Raw genomic sequence first — 18,727 nt, 5'->3', positions numbered from 1 at the left:
TTGGGAGTGTGGCCGAGCACAGCTTGCAGAGAAGGGGTCTTTAGTAGAAAGGGATTCATTTCAGGGGATGGCACTGCAGGAACCAGCCCTTTGGAGGGGTCGGGAGGGGAGTGGGACACGGCAGATGAAAACTGAAGGGCTAATTGTGTGAGTGGTGAGGGGATGCCGTGGTCAGAGCTCCCAGCACGCTGGCAGGAGGTTGCTTGGCTACTGCAGCCAGGCAGGGCGAGCGAGCGTAAACAGCCGGGAGGAAGGAGGGTCATTAAAGCGTTCCCTAAAGATGCCTAACTAGCGGCAGTGGGAGGAAACAAATAAGGAGGAAAAGTTGGTCCGAGTGCCAGGGAGGAAGCAAAGCTGTTAGGAAGACGGCTGATTTTCTGCTGGAAGCTGTCCCTTATTGCTAGCTTCAACCGGAGACGTTCTCCTTGCGCAGTTTCTCTCCAGCATCCCCGCTTTCATCCTCTCTCTGCCACTTTCTCATTGAATTCCTCCCCTAGCAGGAAGAGGCTGGGGAGCTCCCGCACGCACGTGGGGCTGCCAAGCCCTGGCAGGCACTTGGTTGCCTGAGTGTGGAAGTGCCCGTGAGCGGCTGAGCTGCTTGGTGACCCTCCCCGCAGCACAACCATCGCCCAGAGCCACCTGGGCCCGCAGCCTGGCTCTCACATTGACCCAAAATCCTTAACGAAGCCTTGCCTGTGTTCTGGTCTGTCCAGGCAGAGCCCCAGCCGGTGGTGGGCAGGGACAGGTTCATCGTGAGCCACGCCGACAGCACCGGCGCTGCACCACAGTTAGGAGGAGAATTGTTTTAATGAATACATTTCCTTTCAATTGTATGCGAGTAGCGAGATCCCATTAGATCGGGGAAGCAATTAGAGCTAATAAAGATGAACGCGCAGCGCTCGGTGCATGTGGAATAACAAACAGCGAACAAAGGATTCACGAGAGAGCTGCCTCTAATCCAAACAAACGCGGGGCGATGAAAGGCAGGGCGGCCGGGCTGCCCGGCGGCACCGCACGCGGCCTCGCCACCGCACCTGCTGGCAGCAGGGGAGCAGCACTCGGCGTCAACCTCGGCCACGGGGCCACCAGAGCTGCCGGCCCGATCACTCACAGCCCCCAGAATGTGTGTGCCACCAGGCGGGAGGTGGCTGTGGGTCCCCAGCTCGGGGCTGGGCTGGGGGGACAGGGGGCCATCGGCTCTGTCCTGGTTTGTGGCTGGGATGGGTGATTGGCAGCGAGCGCCTGCCAAAATTCACCGCCCCGATGGCAGGGAGCAGCCTGAACCCATCATCAGTGCCACGGCTAGGTGGAGCGGGGAGGAAATAATAGCCTCTTCACAATGAAGTATTTACACAGTAGGCTCGCAGGAAAATTGGGTAAACCGATAATTACCCAAGGATATTATTGGCTTTGGCAGAGTTAATAATAATTAGTGCTCTTCCTTTTCCAGGCTCCTTACAGGAGAGACCTTTTATAATCCGCAGAATACAAAAGACCCAAACCACCAAGAACAGCTTCCATGTGTGCCTTGGAGGAAAAAAAAAAAAAAAAGAAACAAACCACTCCAGTCCTTCTGACAGGCTGCAAGGTGAAAATCACCCAAAGACACCAGGCAGCTGGACTGAAAAATGATAGTAATAGTGCTAGTAATAATAATAATAACGATAAACAATTTTGTGTGCTTGAAGACAATCCCACGCCGGGACTGAGCTTGCTCTTGCCCTCTGTAGCGTGGCGGAGCAGAGATAAAGGATAAAGGCAGCGCTGACACTGGCAGCCCCGCGGGATGCCGGGCACTGCCCTGCTGCTCCTCGTTTGCTCTCTTGCCCGAGCTGTGCACTTGCTTCCCAGAAAGCAGACATTTTCTGCTGGCTCTCGCTGCATTCCTCGTCCTCGCGGTGTCTCCGTGCCTCTTCACGCTCCCCAGTCCTTGCTAAGCCTGCAGCTCTGTGAAGTTCCCGAGCCTGCAGCCGCTGCTGGCACCTGAGCCCTCCTGATTAGCGCAGGCTGAGCACGCATCCTGCCCGCCGGAGCTGTGCGGGACACAGGGACACAGCCTTCTGCCTGCCTTGCCTGCAGAACAGCCTTTGCTGGGTCATTGCACCTGGCAGTTTGGGTTAAGTGGGGTGAATTTGGTTTGAGATGTGCTGTTGGAGGAGCGCCCCCAGCCCCTGCCTGCCTGGCGGAGAAGGGGAGCGTGGGGTGAGTGGGATCAGCCCCGTGACACGCACGCAGAATTGCGATGTGTGATCAGCCGTGTGATGCCACGCCGACGTCTGCACCGCTTCCTCCGTGCTCTGCGGGCTGGGTGCTGGAAGGGGCAGCTCTGAAAAGGGGAGGGATTTCTGTAAGAGCAAGGCACGGCTGGCCAGCCTCCGGCCACCTCAGCCCACCGGAGACATCGCGCTCTGCCGCTTGTGCCGCTGCTGTGCCACCCTCCTGCCCCTGCCCTGGCACGGAGGATGCTGGCTGCTTGTCTCACGATGGGCAGCCTTCAAACGATCCCAAATCACGGGGGAAATCCCCCCCCCCCACCCCTTCCCTGCCCCTGCCCCAAGCTGGCCCATAAATCACAGCGTTATAAAAATAAAACAGCTTTGTGCCTGCACGCACATTTCAGGTTGCCTTTTAAACCTGAACTTGTTTCTCACACGTTGGCAGAAGAACAGAGGGGAGCTGGAGTCAAAAGGCAAGCTCGAAAAATAAACGCATACTTCTCTCTTGCTGCTTGTGAAGGGCTCCCATAGGAAAACAGAGAAAACCAGGGCAGGAAGAGGCCCTGGAGGGGTCGTCGTGCCCTTTCCCCAAAGCAGGAGCCAGCTCCTCCCCGCAGGCGGCAGGCCAGATCGTGCCCAAGGCTGTGGTGATGGGGGGTGCAAGCGACTACCCCCTGCTCTCTTGGTTCCATTGCCCTCCTGATTTTCCCCTTTCCCCATATTTCCCCTGCTTCCTCGTGGCCCTGTGCTCATCCCCTGCATCTCTCTGAAGGATGAGTGGCTGCCGAGGGGACGTGGGGACATCCCTGCTCCTGCCGTGGCCATCCAGCCCAGCCCCAGCCCCGCCACGTGCGCGCTGCTGCAGCACCAGCCACCCAAGGAAGAGACTGAAAGTTGTGCTGTCTTAAGCCACAGTTTAACATAATTAGACATCCTGGCTTGAGGGCAGTAATTACTTTTATAATCCTTAAACTTTTTTTTTTTTTTAAATAATTGCCTCCCAATTCAATGCCTTTCAAAAATCCTTTTAAACGGCACTGCCTTCTTCAAACAAAACTCAGCCAACAGTAATTACAATAAATTATTCTCAGTTCTAAAAAAACATATAGAAATTAATCTATGTGCGCAAACTGCTAACCAGTTATTGTTTACCTCCCTCCCACCAGCCTGCTGCTTCCCTGCTCAGCACCACACGCTGGCCCGGGGGCTGGCACCGCGGCTGCCCCGGGGGAGCCGCGCCAAGCCTGGCACGATGGGCTTGGACCTGGGGCAGCCAGGATCAGGGCTCCCCTCCCGGCTCTGTTTGCCTTACAGAGCACGGCCACGGGCAGAGCACGGCCAAACCACCCAGCCCTCCCGGCAGAACAACGCTCAGAGCCGCCAGGCAAAGGCGGTGCACGGGCTGGCCGCCGCATTTCATCCTCAGCTGGGACAAATAAGGCGTAATTCTGCTCGAGTCAAAGGAGAGGCCGTGATTCACAGCAGCTGAGGATCTGGCCAAGAGTGTCAGCATCACGACAATAGCGTAATGTTTTCATTATGCATTGTTTTTTTCCAAATACTTAAAAAATTATCTAGGAATTACTCACACATCCCGTAATAGTTACCAGTCTTGGGTGTTTAAGGCAAAGGTTTCTTGAGACAGCAATGGGGCTGCAAAAGCTTTAGCCATCGCTGCTCCTGCTCCGTGCGCTTCTCCTATCACTTCTGCTCTCCTCCTCCTCCGTGTACACAGTCCAGTAACCTCTCCCTGACAATCTCCAGATCCTCAAAATTGCTCATTTGGAATTTTGCAGTAAATAGAAAATTGCTTCGCTCCTTTCTCTCAGGACAGCACAGAAAACGGATCCAAATGAAAAAAAGCGAGCAGCGTGTATCTGGTAGACATAAACAGTGAAAGAAAGGCAATTCTGCTTTTCAGCCCCGCTGCAGAGCGAATGACCTTGGAAACAATGAAAGGCCTGGGGCCGGAGCCCAGTTCTGCAGCAGCGTGAGCTGTGTTTGGGGAAGGACTGGGGAAGACAACCTGGAGGAATGGGCTCGTGCAGGCGTGAGTCCCCACCAGCTGAAATATCGCAGCTAACACTGGGGGGAAGGAGCTCACAGCCCCCAAACTGGTGCTGGCATGGCTCTGCCTCAGCCACCCTCCTCCCCTCTGCCCACTCCTTGTTGTGTGCTGTCCCGTGTTTAAAAAGCTGTCCTCGTGTTTAAGATGCCATCCCCGCTTGGTACGGCGAGGCGATGCCACATGGCCGGGGGGAGCAGCCTGAAACCTGCTCACCCCCGCCAACGTTTGCAAGCGATGGAAATGCGGCAAGGAAATCAGAGCTAATTCACACGTGGGGGAGGAAGAAGGGGCTAAATTTATAACTAATAATTCACCCCGTCCTAATTGCACATCAAACTGCCTCACCAAAAACTGGCCAAATGGAAAGCATGTGTCGGAGCTCAGCCCGCAGCCGGCGGCATCGCCCGCGCCCCCCGAAACCACCCGCATCCCCTGGCTCCTCCGCGGAGGGGAGGCCGGGGGGGAAGATAACAAAGGTTTGGATTTGATCACGCTTTATGTCAGAGGGAAAAGCTGCTTTTCCTGCCGGAGCTGCCAAGGGGTTGATACCACCCAGCACACGTCTCGCAACACCAGGCAGCCCTCCTGAACGGCTGCCATCGGCGCGGCACGGCGCGGCTTCCAGGGCGAGCTGCTGGGGCCGGGGCCTGTGTGCTCGCCAGTTCTTTGTGTGCTGTGATCAGGGAGAAAAAAAAAAAAAAATCTTCTTTTTTTTTTTTTCCTGCATTGCTTCTTAGAAACGTCAGAAAATTAAAAAGAAAGGATATATATGAATATATATGTCTAAAATCCAGGGCAGACAGCCAGCAGCAAGGATGTGTTTCAGAAACACGGGATCCTGGACAGGATCCTGGAGCAGAGAAAAAGGGCAAGGCGTGCACGCCGGCCTCGGCGCAGTCTGCTTGGTGCTGGGGATGTTGTGTCCAGCTGTGGGACAGCTTCGCAGAGCTGGACAATGGGAGAAGAGCTGGAGATGCTCCATCGCTCCTCTGCAGCCTGGGCTGGGGTTTGGGCACTGTTTTTAGGGCAGAGCTGGGGCAGGACGCAGCCCATTTGGGTTCCAGCCCCAAGCAGCTGGGCAATGACCCGCTGCTCCTCTGCACCCCTCCCCGACCCCCAGGGCTTGTGAACTCAGTTGTTTTTTTTATTTCATGGAGAACTTTTCAAGCTGAGCTTTGGAGACACAGCTTTCCCCTGCAAGAAGCAGTGAAACAATGAGGGGAGAAAAAGGGAAAAGCAAACCCCACCTGCTTCCTGTTTTTATTTCCCCCATCCCCCTCCTCTCTTTATTTTTTTAGTGCTCCCTGGTTATTTGGTAGCTCCTGCAACTTGTCCAGAAATACCTCTGCTAGTTCAGGGGCGTTTTGGAGCCCAGGAATTTAAGGAGGGCCTAGAAATTCCTAACCCAGCTTTAAACTTGCTAAGGACGGGTGAAGCGGCTCCCCGCCTTTCCAGCCCGCATTTCTGCTCTCCTCAGAGTCCCCCTTCTCCTCTGCTCCCCAGGGGATGCTGCCCTGGGCTTTTCCTCTCCCACCCCTCCACGCGGGCAGCGCAGACATTTGGTGCACATCTGCGGCCATGAGGTTGGGCTGCTCTCCTGCAAACCGTCCTCACACCCGAGAAGTCCACAGCTGGGAGCACGTGGGCAAATTTCCATCCTGCTTCACCGAAGAGGGTGAAATCCCTGGCTGTCTGGCTGTGGCTGCAGGACTGGTTTGAGATATCAGTCTGAAGATACAAATTCGCTCTGATCTCTGCCGGGTGCTTTGGCGTAGGAGGGGTGGTGCCTTGCTGCCCATCGCGTGCTGTCAGCAGCACTCATTTTGGGACGGGGGGGGTCCCTAAGCTCTGCATGGCTCAGTGAGGAAGAGACAAAGTTCCCCACTGGAAAGAATCCCTGAGAAAACGGTCACGATGGAAACTCACCCTGCAAAATCACTCGTCACCTTCCCACCCAGAAAGCTCCATGCCTGGAGGAGCCAGGGTGGCAGCGCAGCGGGAAGGATGCTTCGAGACGCTGCACCGCTACCTAGAAACCAGCACGCATCTCCCACACGATCTGCACCGCTCGCCTGACAATAAACCAATATATTTTAACTATGACCCGAAATGTTGCAGAGGAACCTTTTGAGCCAGTCTCTTTGGTGCAATACAGATGCGTCCAGCCTGATTGTTATTTTACATGTCAGGGCTGTCGAAGCGCGGGATAAAGAAGGCCATTGTGCGCCCACGGAGGGGACGGCTCGGATGATTAATGACTGCTCCCTCAATTCTCAGAAGAAGAGATGGAGGCAGGATAAGGCCTCTGCTCCGGCAGGGGCAGAGCCCCAGAAGACATCCGCCGAGCAAAAAAAGCGAGGAGGGCGCTCGGCACAGCGGGGCAGGGACCAGAGGCACCAGCCCCAAGGGTGTGCAGCCCGTGCCGGGGTGCTGAGCGCGGCGGTGCCGGCGGTGCTGCCGCTGGTGCTCCTGGCTCGTGCCACCAGCCCTGCTCCAGCCGATCTCCCCGCTGCTCTGCTCCCTCTGCACGGAGGGCAGCGGGTCTCGGCAGCGTGGATCATTGCCCATTGAGTAAGACGAATGGCAAAAAATCAGGGAAATTGCAAATTGATCTTTGCCTAACACACACGGCGACTTTGTTACCTATTTTTTTGAGCCTCTACGCAAATACCTCCCAGACTAATTCTAAGGCGTGCCAAAGTAAATTACATTTAGTTTGCCTTAAATAAACAATGACTCTTCCAGGAAAGGTTTGTCTCTTCTGGGCACTTGCATCATTTATCATTGCTCCACTGTTTTGAGTTGGCTGCCCTTTTAGGGTGAGATGTCTCTTGGTTTTAGTGTGCGCGCAACCATAGAAAGGACAAGGTCTTACCCCAAGAAAAATGTACTGAGAAGATGTCATTAAAGCTAATGAGAGTCCAGGCAGCTGCAGCTCATTAGAGATTGCCTGGGGCCAATTGTAACTGAGACCTTTAAATATACATCATAGTCAAATAAACAACATCATATTCGATCTGCAAAGTCTCTATCAGTTCCTGCATGGGCCTTATCGCTCAGCCTCACTTTTTGCTGAGAAAATGTTCCCTGTTCAATAACAAACTCGGAAGCGAAGGAGCCCATCGCACTTAGGAATGATGCACTGAGGAATGGGGGTGGGAGGAGGGACCTCTTTTTCTGAAAACACCATTTGAAGCTAATTGATTGCAATGGTAGGAGACACTCGGGGCTCGAGCTCTCCGCCCTGCCCCAAGGACTGTGGGAAAACAGGTCGAAGAACCTGCAAAGATGCTGAAGATTGGTGCTTTGAGCCGTGATTGAGCAATTTTGTTGTTGTTGTTGTTACTCCTTTCTTTGGCCCCGGGGCATGACTTTACTGTAAAAGAAAATGAGGGGTTTCTGACAGCACTTTCCACGTGTTGTTGTTACGAAGCGTTTAGCGAGGAATTAGGGATTTACAAGTGGTGGGGGGGTTCCCCCTCCATCGGCAGAGCCCCCAGCCCGGCTTCCCGTTGTCGGGAACGCCGCTGCTGCTTCCTGTGGGGCCGCAGCCGTGGGCAGGCTGCGTGTTTCCGTGCGTCCTCACCCCAAATAGCTCCACGTGTGATTATTAAGTCCTTATCTCCGCAAGGAGTCACTGACACCGGGCGGCTTTCCAGGGAATGTTACTCCCTTAATAGGCCATTACATCTCGGTAATAAGGGCTAAACTCTTCTGGGGGCATTTAGTTATAAATTAAGTAAAATAACACCACCGATCCTGCCCTTCTCCCCGTGCTCGTGAGGGGGTTTCTGATGTGGATGCCTCCGACGCTGCCCAGCCAGGGACGGTGCTGGGATGTGCAGCTCTGCCTGGGTGGTGCAATGTCCCGTCCCGGCGCCGCCTGGGCGGCTGTAAATAACACAGATAACAATAAAATGAACAGTGGAGAGGCCGTGGCTGGGTTCATTGACTCCCGGCCCAAGAGCTGCTTCCCAGCGGAGGTCTCTGCACGCTCCCCCGACGCAGGGAGTCTCCCCGCTCCGTGCCCAGGACCTCCATGGGGTCCTGTTCAGCTGAGCACCCCAGGATGAAGCTGTGCCAGCGCACCCCAGCACTTCTCTGTGGAAGCACCAAACTGCCCTGCAGCAGCCTCATTGAGGATTAGGACTGGCATGTGAAGGACGTGGGTGGCAGCAAAAGGAAAAATCTGGGACCAGGGGCACGGGGCCGGCCACACCTTCCCACCCAAGCCTCACCTAACGCTGGCCAGCTGGAGCAGCCTGGCCCCGAGCACGGAGCTGGGGCAGATTGGCTGCATCCTGCCCACATACAGGAACACCTTCCTGCTTGCTGGTGCTGCCGGGTCAGCTTTGCACTGGGGTGGGATCCCAGGTGCTGCGACCCTGACCAGACGGAGACCTTGTGCGCAGAGCTGGGGGTGGGAGGCAGGGGACCCTGCGAGCTGCTGGTGCTTGGGACATGTCCCTGTCCCCCGGGAGCCAGGCACCAAGTGCTCCCCTGCTGCACGCCGTGTCCTTGGCCCTCATTAAGAGGAGGCTGCAGCTGCACTGGCCTGGGAAAGCCCCGCGGCCGCACGGCGTGCTTGCAGCGGAAGCCGCAGCGCTCCGGCTTCGGCTGGCTTTAAAGCCCCAATCTGGTGAGAGCCGCGCAAACCCTTCCACGGAGACCCTCCCATCGACCGAGAGCCAGGTATATTGATTTAATTTGCACCTGTGCATTTCTTGGCACGGAGCAGCCCGCTGCAAGCCAGGAGTAAATTCACTTAGGAGACTTCTGGCAGCAAGCTGCCCCGGCTGAGCTAAACCAGCGCGGAACAAAAAGAGTTCAACGCGCTTGGCTCCACGTGAGCCGTGCCTTCAGCCCTGCCCTGAGACGGGCGAAGAGAAAAGGAGGTGAAGGATTTGGGTGAAGGGTTGTGCAGCGTGCCACCTATGCCTCCTTGCAGCAGCTCCTTGCTGCTCCCAAAGGCAGGGGGATGCCCTGGAGGACCCCCCGGACCCCTCCTGCAGGGAGGGAGCCTCCTGCTGCTGACCTCCCCCTGGGGTCTGGGCAGCACCGTGGGGCTGTGGCAGAGTGCTGAGGCTCGTCCTTGAGGTTTCATGCTCTGTTCCCTTCTAATCCCCATTTTCAATTGCTCTTATGTCATTTGGGCTAGAATTTTCCAGACGTGAGCCCCTTGAAAAGGTGGCTCTTTCCTTCCCCCCCCCCCCCCTTTTTTTTTTTTTGTAACCAAATGAAAACATCCAGCCAAATGTTTTGGCCGTGTCCATTTTCTTTCTTCTGCATGCATTTTTTTTTTTTTCAGTGAGCATACAGCGAGCACAGATTTTTCCCATTATGCATTAAATACGGGAGAGCGTCACCTTTCCTGCTGCGGTGTCAGCGAGGAGAGGGCCCCTGGCTGACCGCTGCGGAGCTGGCAGTGGCAGGGGATGCTGCACCCACACCGAGCTCGGCTTCTCCAGCTCACCCAAACGCTGACCCCCTGTGGAGCCCTTTGGGTGCCCAAAAAACCTGCCCAGGACCCGGGCTGCAACCCTTTGAGGAAGGCACCTTGCAGAGCCATGAGTGCTTCTCCTTTATTAATTAATTCTTTGTGGAATTGGAGCAGCAGTGTTGGGAGGCTGGCTGCTTTTTAGCTTCAGCCTGGTGTAGGGGCAAGTACAAAGCCCCCCGGATGTCTGAAGGCACCGGTTTCCAAACAGTGTTGGAAAATCAGCATTTTCAGTGTTTGTGGATGTATTTATGCTGCTGCTGCTCATCCTCTCCCCGCCGCAGGGAGCTGGTTCCCCCGGTGAAGGCACCTCATGAGCATCCCTGCTTGGCTCACTGTGGCGCAGCGGGGCTGGGCAGCGCCCATCTCCGACCCCGCAGAGGATGGTTCCGCAGCTGCTCCCTGGCAGCAAAGGGGTTAAACCAGTGGGGTTGAACTGGGGGGCTGGGGGGTCCCATCCGGGTGTGCGGAGCAGGATGGAAGCAGCCCCCCCGTCCCCGCCACCCCTCTCCATGATGTCACCTCCCCGCTCTCCCCGCAGAGGCGTTAAACGAGCCCGTGTGCTAATTGGGGCCACGCAGGTGGGCAGCACCTGGAGGGGCAGGGGGGGGTAACCTGGGGCTGCTGGGGGACCCCAGCCCCGCTGCCCGCCCCACCGGCGCCACGTGCCGCCCCCAGCCACCGCAATGCCCCGAGCAGGCGGTGGGCGAGGGGGGATCGCTCTGCAGCTTGGTTCTGCTTTGCTTCTCGCTTCCGACACCTGATGGGAATCTGGAGCAGGCGGCGGCTGCAGAAACTCCCCGTTACATTTTCCAGGCGTGAGCGGGTCGCCTGACGGCGCAGGGGTCGCGTGGGGCAAGCCCCAGGTGGAGGAGGCATTACTTCCCTGTGCTTTTTTTTTTTGTGGTGAGGACAAGCACAGGGCGTCACCGCTGTGCCTTCTCCGTCCCCGTGTCGGTCCCCATCTGACCTTCGCACGCTGCCCCCACCCGATGCTGCTGGTGGGTGTGGGGTGGCCCCAAACAGCCCCTTTCCTGCAGCCTCCCCTCCTCTGCAGAGCAGAAACGCGCACAAAGGAGGATCCTGCGTTTCTCCAATTAATGTAATTAAGAGAATTAAACTTTTGGAGAGAGAGAGTTTTTCATTTTCTTTTTATTTGATTAGGGAAATTCCCACTGCGTGCTTTGTGCAAATGAAAGCCAGGCTCCTTTCCATTGTTCAGCGGCCCCGGGAGGACGCCTTACCTTTCAATCTCGCACGCTAATGTGTTTAGAGTTAAAATCCCCCCCCCGCCCTGGGCAGCCGAAGGAAGGATCCCGAAGCCTTGATTAAAGCACGGCTCCCCAAGCCGGGCTGTGCACGTGGAGCTGATGGCGAGTGCCCGGATCCTGCGTCCTCACCTGCAGAGCTGGCCGAGCCACAACACCACGGCAGGGGATGTCCTTGAATCCTGGGGCCCCCAGCCTTCCCACCCATTTAATACAGGGCGGTGCAATAAATACTGACAAAAAGGAAAAGCAGGAGAGATTTGGGGTCGGGTACCAGTGGAGAGCTGTCCCAAGCAGCCTGCCCGCGCTGGCTCTGGTGACAGGGAGTTTTCTGCGGCCCCATCAGATGGTTTGCCCCATGATGCTGAAAAGTAATTATTTTTGTCAGCCTGAATATTAAAATCGTTTCTCCACGAGACTGGGTTTAGCTATCAAGGTTACTGAAAAATAAAACATGGGGAAAAGTCTTTGTACAATCCCACCGTGAGGCCACGGGAACTTACGCTATCCCACAAGTGCTCAAAAATTACGAGCCAGGTCCCCAAAATGAGATAGGCTTAAAAATCAATAAGAATAAAAAATACATTATGGCTTTTAATTTTTCTTCTGCTTTCCGAGCTTTCTGGGCACACAGGGGACGTGTTACACATTAATGAAAGCTGCTATTCTCATCTAAACACAATTTCAGGTGGTCGTAACTTTGGAAACCACAGGAGACGTCACCAGGTCCGTGGTGCGTAGCGGGGCCGGCGATACCCACTGACACGGATGGATGGCAACGGGAACCAGCGTGGAAAGGGAAGAGCCCTGGATGGAGAAGAGCAATCTGAAAATTGGTGCAGAATAGCTCCTTGAGCCCCCCTGGGATTTCTCGGAGTTTCTCGCCGCAGGAAGCACATCTAGAGCCAGCCAAACCATCTCCTTTTCTTTTCTTTTTTTTCCCCCCAGCAAAAATCTGCTGACCCAGAGCCTGGGTTTTCCAGTTCCTCCCAATCAATGCACTCAGTCGGAGATCCTGGAGTGCTGCCTGGGACGGGGGAAACCACAGGACGGCCCCTGCAAACTGGGTCCAACTTCCTCCATCCGTACCCCAACCGGGTTGGGGCTGGGTCCGGGGGTGGCAGAGGGGGGATGCTGCAGAGATGTGAGGCTTGGGGTTCCTGGGGTTTCTTGGGTTTGTTGCCCACCCAGGAAAAGCCATGCAGATCCCCCCCAGCAGAGGAGCGGGGCTATCTCCATTTGGCAGAGGGCTCTAGCTCTCTTTTCCCCTCCAACAGCAGAGTGGGAGCTGCTCCCTATGGTCAGGAGCTAAACGTGAGGATTTAAAGCCCATCAGGTTCCTGGGCTCACAGGGCACAAACCTGATCATATCATTTTTTGATTAGGGGATGTATTTTTCTCCGTTAATCCCTAATTCCCCCAGGGTCACCCACAGGAGAGGTGCCATGGGGAGGAGGGATGGGTTGGGCAGTGCCATGCTGGCTGGTGGCAAGGCATGGGGACCACGGCATGGAGAGCCACAGGCACACCTGGAGGTTTCCTCCCAGCCCTCAGCTTGCTCTGTAATTCATCCCCACGGCAGGGACACGCTGGGGACAGTCCCACAGTCCCACTGCTGCTGCTACCCCAAGCATCTGCGGAGGGGAAAACTTCCCAGCATAACACCCGCAGCCTCTCAAGTAAATAGTCTTTAATGTTTCACTCAAGGGTTGTAGCCTTAATACGTAAAATCTGTTCAGCTTTTTTAATTCCTGGATCGTGCTGTGGAAAGTTCTCCCCAGCTCGCCTCCTGGCTTTCCTCCTCCAGCCCGTGCCCTGCGAGGGGCCGCGGCCCCAGGGTGGAGATGCCCTGAAGAGGGCAGCAAGGCCACGGCCACGCACGGGACCACAAGTGGGGTGCCCAGAGGTCCCACAGAGTGGCCTTTGAAGCTAAATGTTGGGTTATTTTGTTGGTGGTGTTGTTTGTGTGTGTTTTTTTTTTTTATTATTTTATTTTATTTTATTTTATTTTATTTTATTTTTAAAGACGGCAGGAGGAGCAGAAGAGCTTTATAATAAACCCCAAAATAATACGCATGGATCTTTCTGCTCTATCAGGATTGTGCTCACTGCAAACACCTGTGATTACAGGCAACCCAGCCACCCTGGCACTCCTCAGCCCCTCAGCCCCCAGCTGTGTCCCCCCTCCCAGCCCCAGCTGAGCCTTTTTAAGGACCAGGCACAACCAGGTTGCGTTTTTCTGACGGTGTGAGCTGTATAAGGTAAAGGAGTTATTTTGGGGGGGGGCCTCAGTCTTTTTTTGTGCTTGTAGGCTTCAACCGGGCAGTGTCAGTGCTACTCTGTGGCTGCTCAGTTGATTGCAGAGAGGAAATTTTGAGCTGGGGGCCTCCGAGGCTGGGTACTTGGCTCCCCGCTCCTGGGTGTGCGTGCCATGGCTGGGGCTGCTGTGTAAATATGCAACTACAAGAACAAGCAGTTTTTAGCCCAGAGACCTCCCGGCCTTAAATTAGGGAGGCTGAAGCTCTGTCAGAAGATGATGGGTGTCACCAGGAGAGGCACTGGGGAGTGTGGGGTCAGGGCGCTGCAGGTGGGTGAGCTGCATCGCACCACGCTCACCTCCTGCCCCGGGGAGGCAGGGAGGAGGTGGGCATCCCTGGAGGATGGGGATGTGCAAGCTGGGTGCTGCAGCTGGGGTGGGTGAGGGTTTTGGGGTGGGAATGGAAAGGCCCTGTAGGTTCCTCATAGCTCAAGCTGGAGAAACACAATGGTTGCTTGATGTCTTTGGGGAGAAATCGGCCTGGAAGGGGGGTGTTTATGAGCTCAAAGGGGAGCGATCAGCAGCAGTGATGTCTACCTCACAGCTGAAGATCCTCAAGCATCAAGGTGAGGCTCCTGGTGGGTGTAAACAGCCCCAGAGCTGGTGGTTGGATGGAGGAAAAGGTCCTGGGCAGGTCTCGCCCTGACCTGAGCACCCTGGAGGATGTACAAAGGGAGCTCTGTGTGCCGGAGAGGCAGGACAGAGCCCGCAGACAAGCTGGGGGAGGACTAGGCTGAGATCATGTAAACTCTGCAAAGGTACGGGATGTGAGAGCGAGGCATGAAACGCACGCAGGCAGGCGGCCAACAGCAGCTCCACATGTCTGCCTGCAAACACAGGGGGCTTCAAAGGAGGAGGGGGAGAAGCAGCGTGCCTGGTGCGGCAGCGGCGCTGCGCGGGGCGTAGGGCTGCGAGGGAAATCCCATGCTCTTGCTCAGACAAAGGTTTTCCATGCAACAAGGTGCTGGGCTGAGGGTGGCCGGAGCGGGCACTGTTAGTGTGTGTAATAACCTGCAGCGTCAGCATCCAGGGGGGCCCCGAGAGTCAGCGCCTGGTCCCCTCTTCTTGGAGCCCGGCCAGCCCCGAGCGATGCTTTCCAGTGCATGTGGTCAGGCCGTGTGTCAGGAGGATTAATGATAAAGGCTTCTTGGGGCTTGAAGAGATCTGGGTCTAATTTAAAACCAAAACAACACGTAGAAATTTAGGAGGAGGGGAGTTGCTGTCCTGAGGCGAGCATGGGATGCAGCTCATCACGGATCCTATCTTGCAGTAACATGTGCCAGGACCTTCAGAGAAGGTACAAGCAAACACCTGGTACACAGGAAAAACCCAGCCTCCCAGGGGTGCTTTCTTCTTTGTCTTTTGCTATTAGTCATTAGCTCATGCTCCGAAGCACATGGCCTTATCTCCCCTCTAGGCATCTTCCTTTTATCTACCTTGACTCATGGAGCTGCAGAAACTTTTATTAGCCACATAAATGTCGGATCTTCTTTAAAATCTTACAAAACTCTCTGCCTCGCCGTATCTTAGGGCGATGAGTTCCACGCATTAATCACGTGTTGGTGTAAAAATGAGTTTCTCACCCATTTTCTGCCTTTGGATTCAGCCGTGGCCACAAAGCATCCCCGCGAGCATCCGGCCCCAACGCGGAGCCAGCTGGGTGCCGAGGGGAGCTCCAGCTTCCCCTGATGTCTGCTGGTGATGAGATTTAGCAGCTTGACAGCGAGCCCCCTTGTGCAAAAAGTCCTTGATTTTCTTGATGGGGAGAGGGCTCGCAGGACGGCGTGCAGAGGGGATGGGGAGCTGGGGCTGAAGGTGTCCCCGAGGTGAGGGCTTGGGGCTGTGCCAGGTGATGGGAGGTTTAGGAAAGGGCTGCAGGGCCCAGCCGAGGGCTGGAGGAAGTGTGGAACAGGCGAGCGTTTGTCTTGATTTAATTTGACACTTAAACTGGAAGGAGTGATTTGTAGCTGTGTACATTTTAAAAAAAAAATCCTCCTCAAGACAGGGAAATGGAGGCAACAGCAGGTTTTGGTGCCAGATCAGATAAAACCATGTGGGTAATGCCTCTGCCTTCCTCCTTTATATCCAGCTTTGTCTCCAGGCTCCTAAAAAAAATCCTGATGGCTCAAAATCCTCCACTCCTGACTCTTTCCAGCACCTCTGCTGCAGTAAGGCGCCTGAACCCCATGGGACAGGAGCTGTTGCAGTGACTTAGCCTGGCGCAGGGCTCCCTGGCCTCTGTGTCATGTACCCAAGGGCAGTTTGGTGGCCTGGCTGCCTCCGAGCACCACGCTGCGTGTGGTGAGACCATGCAGTGCAGGGAAGGAGGCAGGAGGCACATCCCAGCCACATGGAGGTGGCACCTCGTGGGTGTGGGTGAGCCTGAGTCAGGCCCTCGGTGGGCACCAACTTGGCCAGGAGAGCGCATGGGGGCTCAGGGAAGCATTGGGAAGGGATGAATGTGTTTTGGCACAGGCCCCAATCCTTTCCTGCTGATTCATGGAAAGGAATTTCCAATAGGAAGTCGTAGGGCTCCTATCTGCAAGCCGGAGAGGAGAGCTAGGGATTTTTACCACGTGATTCACAGTTGCTCCTTTCATTTAAATAATGGAAAAAAAAAAAAAAAATAAAAGAGCAACTACTGACAACCCTCGGCTCTGCCACGTGGCTGAGCTCTCCCGGGTGCGATGGGCAGGGTGAGTGGGTGCTGATGTGACTGAAGCTTTGGGGATGGGTGAGGGGATGCTCCCCATCCCCTCCCCAGCTCTGCGCGGAGTGGCGGTGGCTCCTGGGGCTTCAGCCTGGTCCCAGCTGGTGGGTGTTCGCTGGAGCTTTCACAGCCCTCTGGGATAGAGACAAGCTCCTCAACCAGGGATTTGTTATGCTGAGCCTTTTCTTGCACCAAAACTGGGGTTCTGCTCAGCGCAGCTCCAGCCCCTTGCTCCCTGCTGGGAGCAGATGCCTCCCTCCTGCAGCAGCTGGGTGCCTGCAGCATCTCCCAACAGATCAGGTTTGCCAGGCCTCTGGCACACCTCCCCATCCTTGGCCGTGCTCTCATTGTTTATTTCCCACCTTTGCCACACGCCGGTGCCCAGAGCTGGGCATCTTCTGTGCCGAGACCGCAGCAGGGCTGGGGAGGACGCTGGAGGCGAGATGCTCTTCTTATCTCAGAACAATGCTCCTTTTTTTAATCTTTCTGCTGCAGTGCAGCTCTCCTGCCTCGCGTCCAGCCTGTGTTCATTACAACCCCAGGCCCTGCTCTGTGAGCAGACACCTCGCCAGCTTTCTCCTGTATTTATTTAGGCATCCCCCCCGCCCCTGGTGTTTGCTGGCTCGAGGTGTGCTGGTGCTGTTGAATGCTCTCCTGTTTTTCCTGGCTCCACAACTGCTTTATCGAGACCACTTTGAGCTCTGGCCCTGCCTCCCCGCATGCTGATGGAGCAGCCCTGGCTCTGACAAAAGCCGTGGCAGCTCTCCAGCAGGTGAGGAGGTGAGTTTTGATCCTTTGGAGCCACGCACAGCTTAAGGATGGAGCCAGGGGCGCTCGTCCTGCTGCCCCCGCGTCGCTTCCTCTTCCTCTGACCCCTTCCATCCTCATTTCTTTAACAAATGAGGCTGGTCCACGTGGGGCGAATACCCAGGGAATGCTGCTGCTGCTTGAGGACAAAAAACAAATAAAAAGATCGGCAGCATGCCCGGGGAAAAGAAAACATCCTAGAGACGTCGGGAAAGGGGCACAGCACGGCTTTGCCCTGGGAAAGCCTCCCCTCCGCCCGTGTTGTTATTGCTGTTCCCTCCTCTGACCTGAGCAGTTTGCAAATATTTTCAGTCCTGCAGGTTGTTTCCATTAGGAGGAAAAATCAATGATACAGCCAAGAATCTGTGGCAGAGCCTGCTCTTTGCTAAAAATGGCCTGAATCCTGCTTTCCTGCGCACAGAGGGGTGGGCTCGTTTGCTCCCGGCCCCGATCCCATCGCTCCCCAAAAAATACCCCAAAAGCCGCCTCTCCAGGTTGGGGCTTCCAGCCTGCCCCAAAGCTTCTCTGGCAACTCCCCCTCTCTCCTACAGACCCCGGGGTGTTCCCGACACCGTGCCCAGCCCCGGCAGTTCCCGCTGATGGGGGATGGCTGCTATCATTTCAGCCAGCCACCGGATAATTTGCCAGGAATGCCTATTGATTTCCTGCACTCCTCTGTGCAGACAGGGGTAAATAAGAGCCATTCGTCATTGCATTATGTATCGGTAATTAAAAATTACTAGGTAACTTCAACCAAAAATTGAATAATTTGAAGTAAAATTAAATAATTCTAGGTAATCAGTACTAAATGAGACCATTATTTTACTTATCAGTGACTAAAAATTACCAGGCATTTTTCCTCGTTTGGACGCTCTCCCTCCCCCTCCGTGTCAGTAGAGCCTTTCTAATTTGTTTTAATTGTTAATTTTAATGAGTAGTGTTTTTCTGATAACATTTTAGTATGCTTTCTGTTGTTGTTTTTTTTTTTTTTTTTTTTTTTGAGATGGCTTTTATTGCATTGTGCAAAGCCTGAAGCACCTCAATGTGGGAGCAATTTGGAAGCTAAATTATTATTATTTATTTAAATCAAACCCTCCAGCCTCTTTAACCATTTGGCTGATTCTGTAATTGCTGTGCTGGCGTGATGGAAATGCTCCGTGCTTGCCTCTCCCTGCCTCAGAGCTGATGCAGAAGGGGCCTGGGTGCTCTTCTCACCTTGGTCACCCTCTGCATGCTGCATCCCCTGCCACCACTCCTGGTTTTGGGGAGGTTTTGGGGTCCAGGTTTTCTTTCACCCTGGCTTTGCAAGGTCTTCCCCAGCCGTTCTTGCTCGGGGAAACCTGGTGGCAGCCCATGGGGCTAAGCCTGCAGCAGTATCTCCTTGCCCAACCAGGGCAGAAATGAGTTTTGGGGCCAGACTGACCATTTTAGACCCGCTTTTGTCTGGCTGTGAGCCAGATATTTGAGGCAGCTGGGCAGGATGTGGCTTGTGGTGGGTTGTTTTTGCAAAACAAGGTGTTTCTTGGACGTGAAGCCCCTGAAATGTTTCCACTGTGGGCATCCAGAAGCTCTTCCAAGTCCTCCTCCTGCCAGTTTTTGCCTTGGATATATGGGTTCTCCGTCTCCCTAAAGCCACCTGAGCTACCCCACTACCCTGAGAGGCGGCCAGGACAGACCCCAAATTACCTGAGGCAATGAGCAATGCCTACTCTGCACCCAGCCTCTGTGTCAGGCTGTGCCCACTGTCCCTGGAGGGACAGCAGGGTGGGATGGGGACTGCACTGGCACCGGACCTCTGTGTCCCCCCGCAGAGGGACAGTTTGTCACCTCCCTGCTCCGTGGCA

General features: G+C 55.2%; 1 protein-coding gene across 1 annotated transcript in view; it reads left to right on the top strand.

Annotated features, from left to right (window-relative positions):
- The window catches only part of SENP5 (SUMO specific peptidase 5), a 50,624-nt gene extending 38,547 nt beyond the window's left edge, over positions 1-12,077 (top strand). The window contains exon 9 of the mRNA XM_082767473.1: positions 11,738-12,077. Within this exon, the coding sequence (XP_082623599.1) occupies positions 11,738-11,812 (75 nt within the window). The 3' untranslated portion in view covers positions 11,813-12,077. The remainder of the gene's footprint in view (positions 1-11,737) is intronic.
- Positions 12,078-18,727: the final 6,650 nt, after the last annotated feature.

The sequence above is a fragment of the Aythya marila genome (genome assembly GCF_965140915.1).
Source record: "Aythya marila genome assembly, chromosome: 9".
Taxonomy (NCBI): Eukaryota; Metazoa; Chordata; class Aves; order Anseriformes; family Anatidae; genus Aythya; species Aythya marila.
This window is presented reverse-complemented; position numbering and strand designations above follow the sequence as displayed.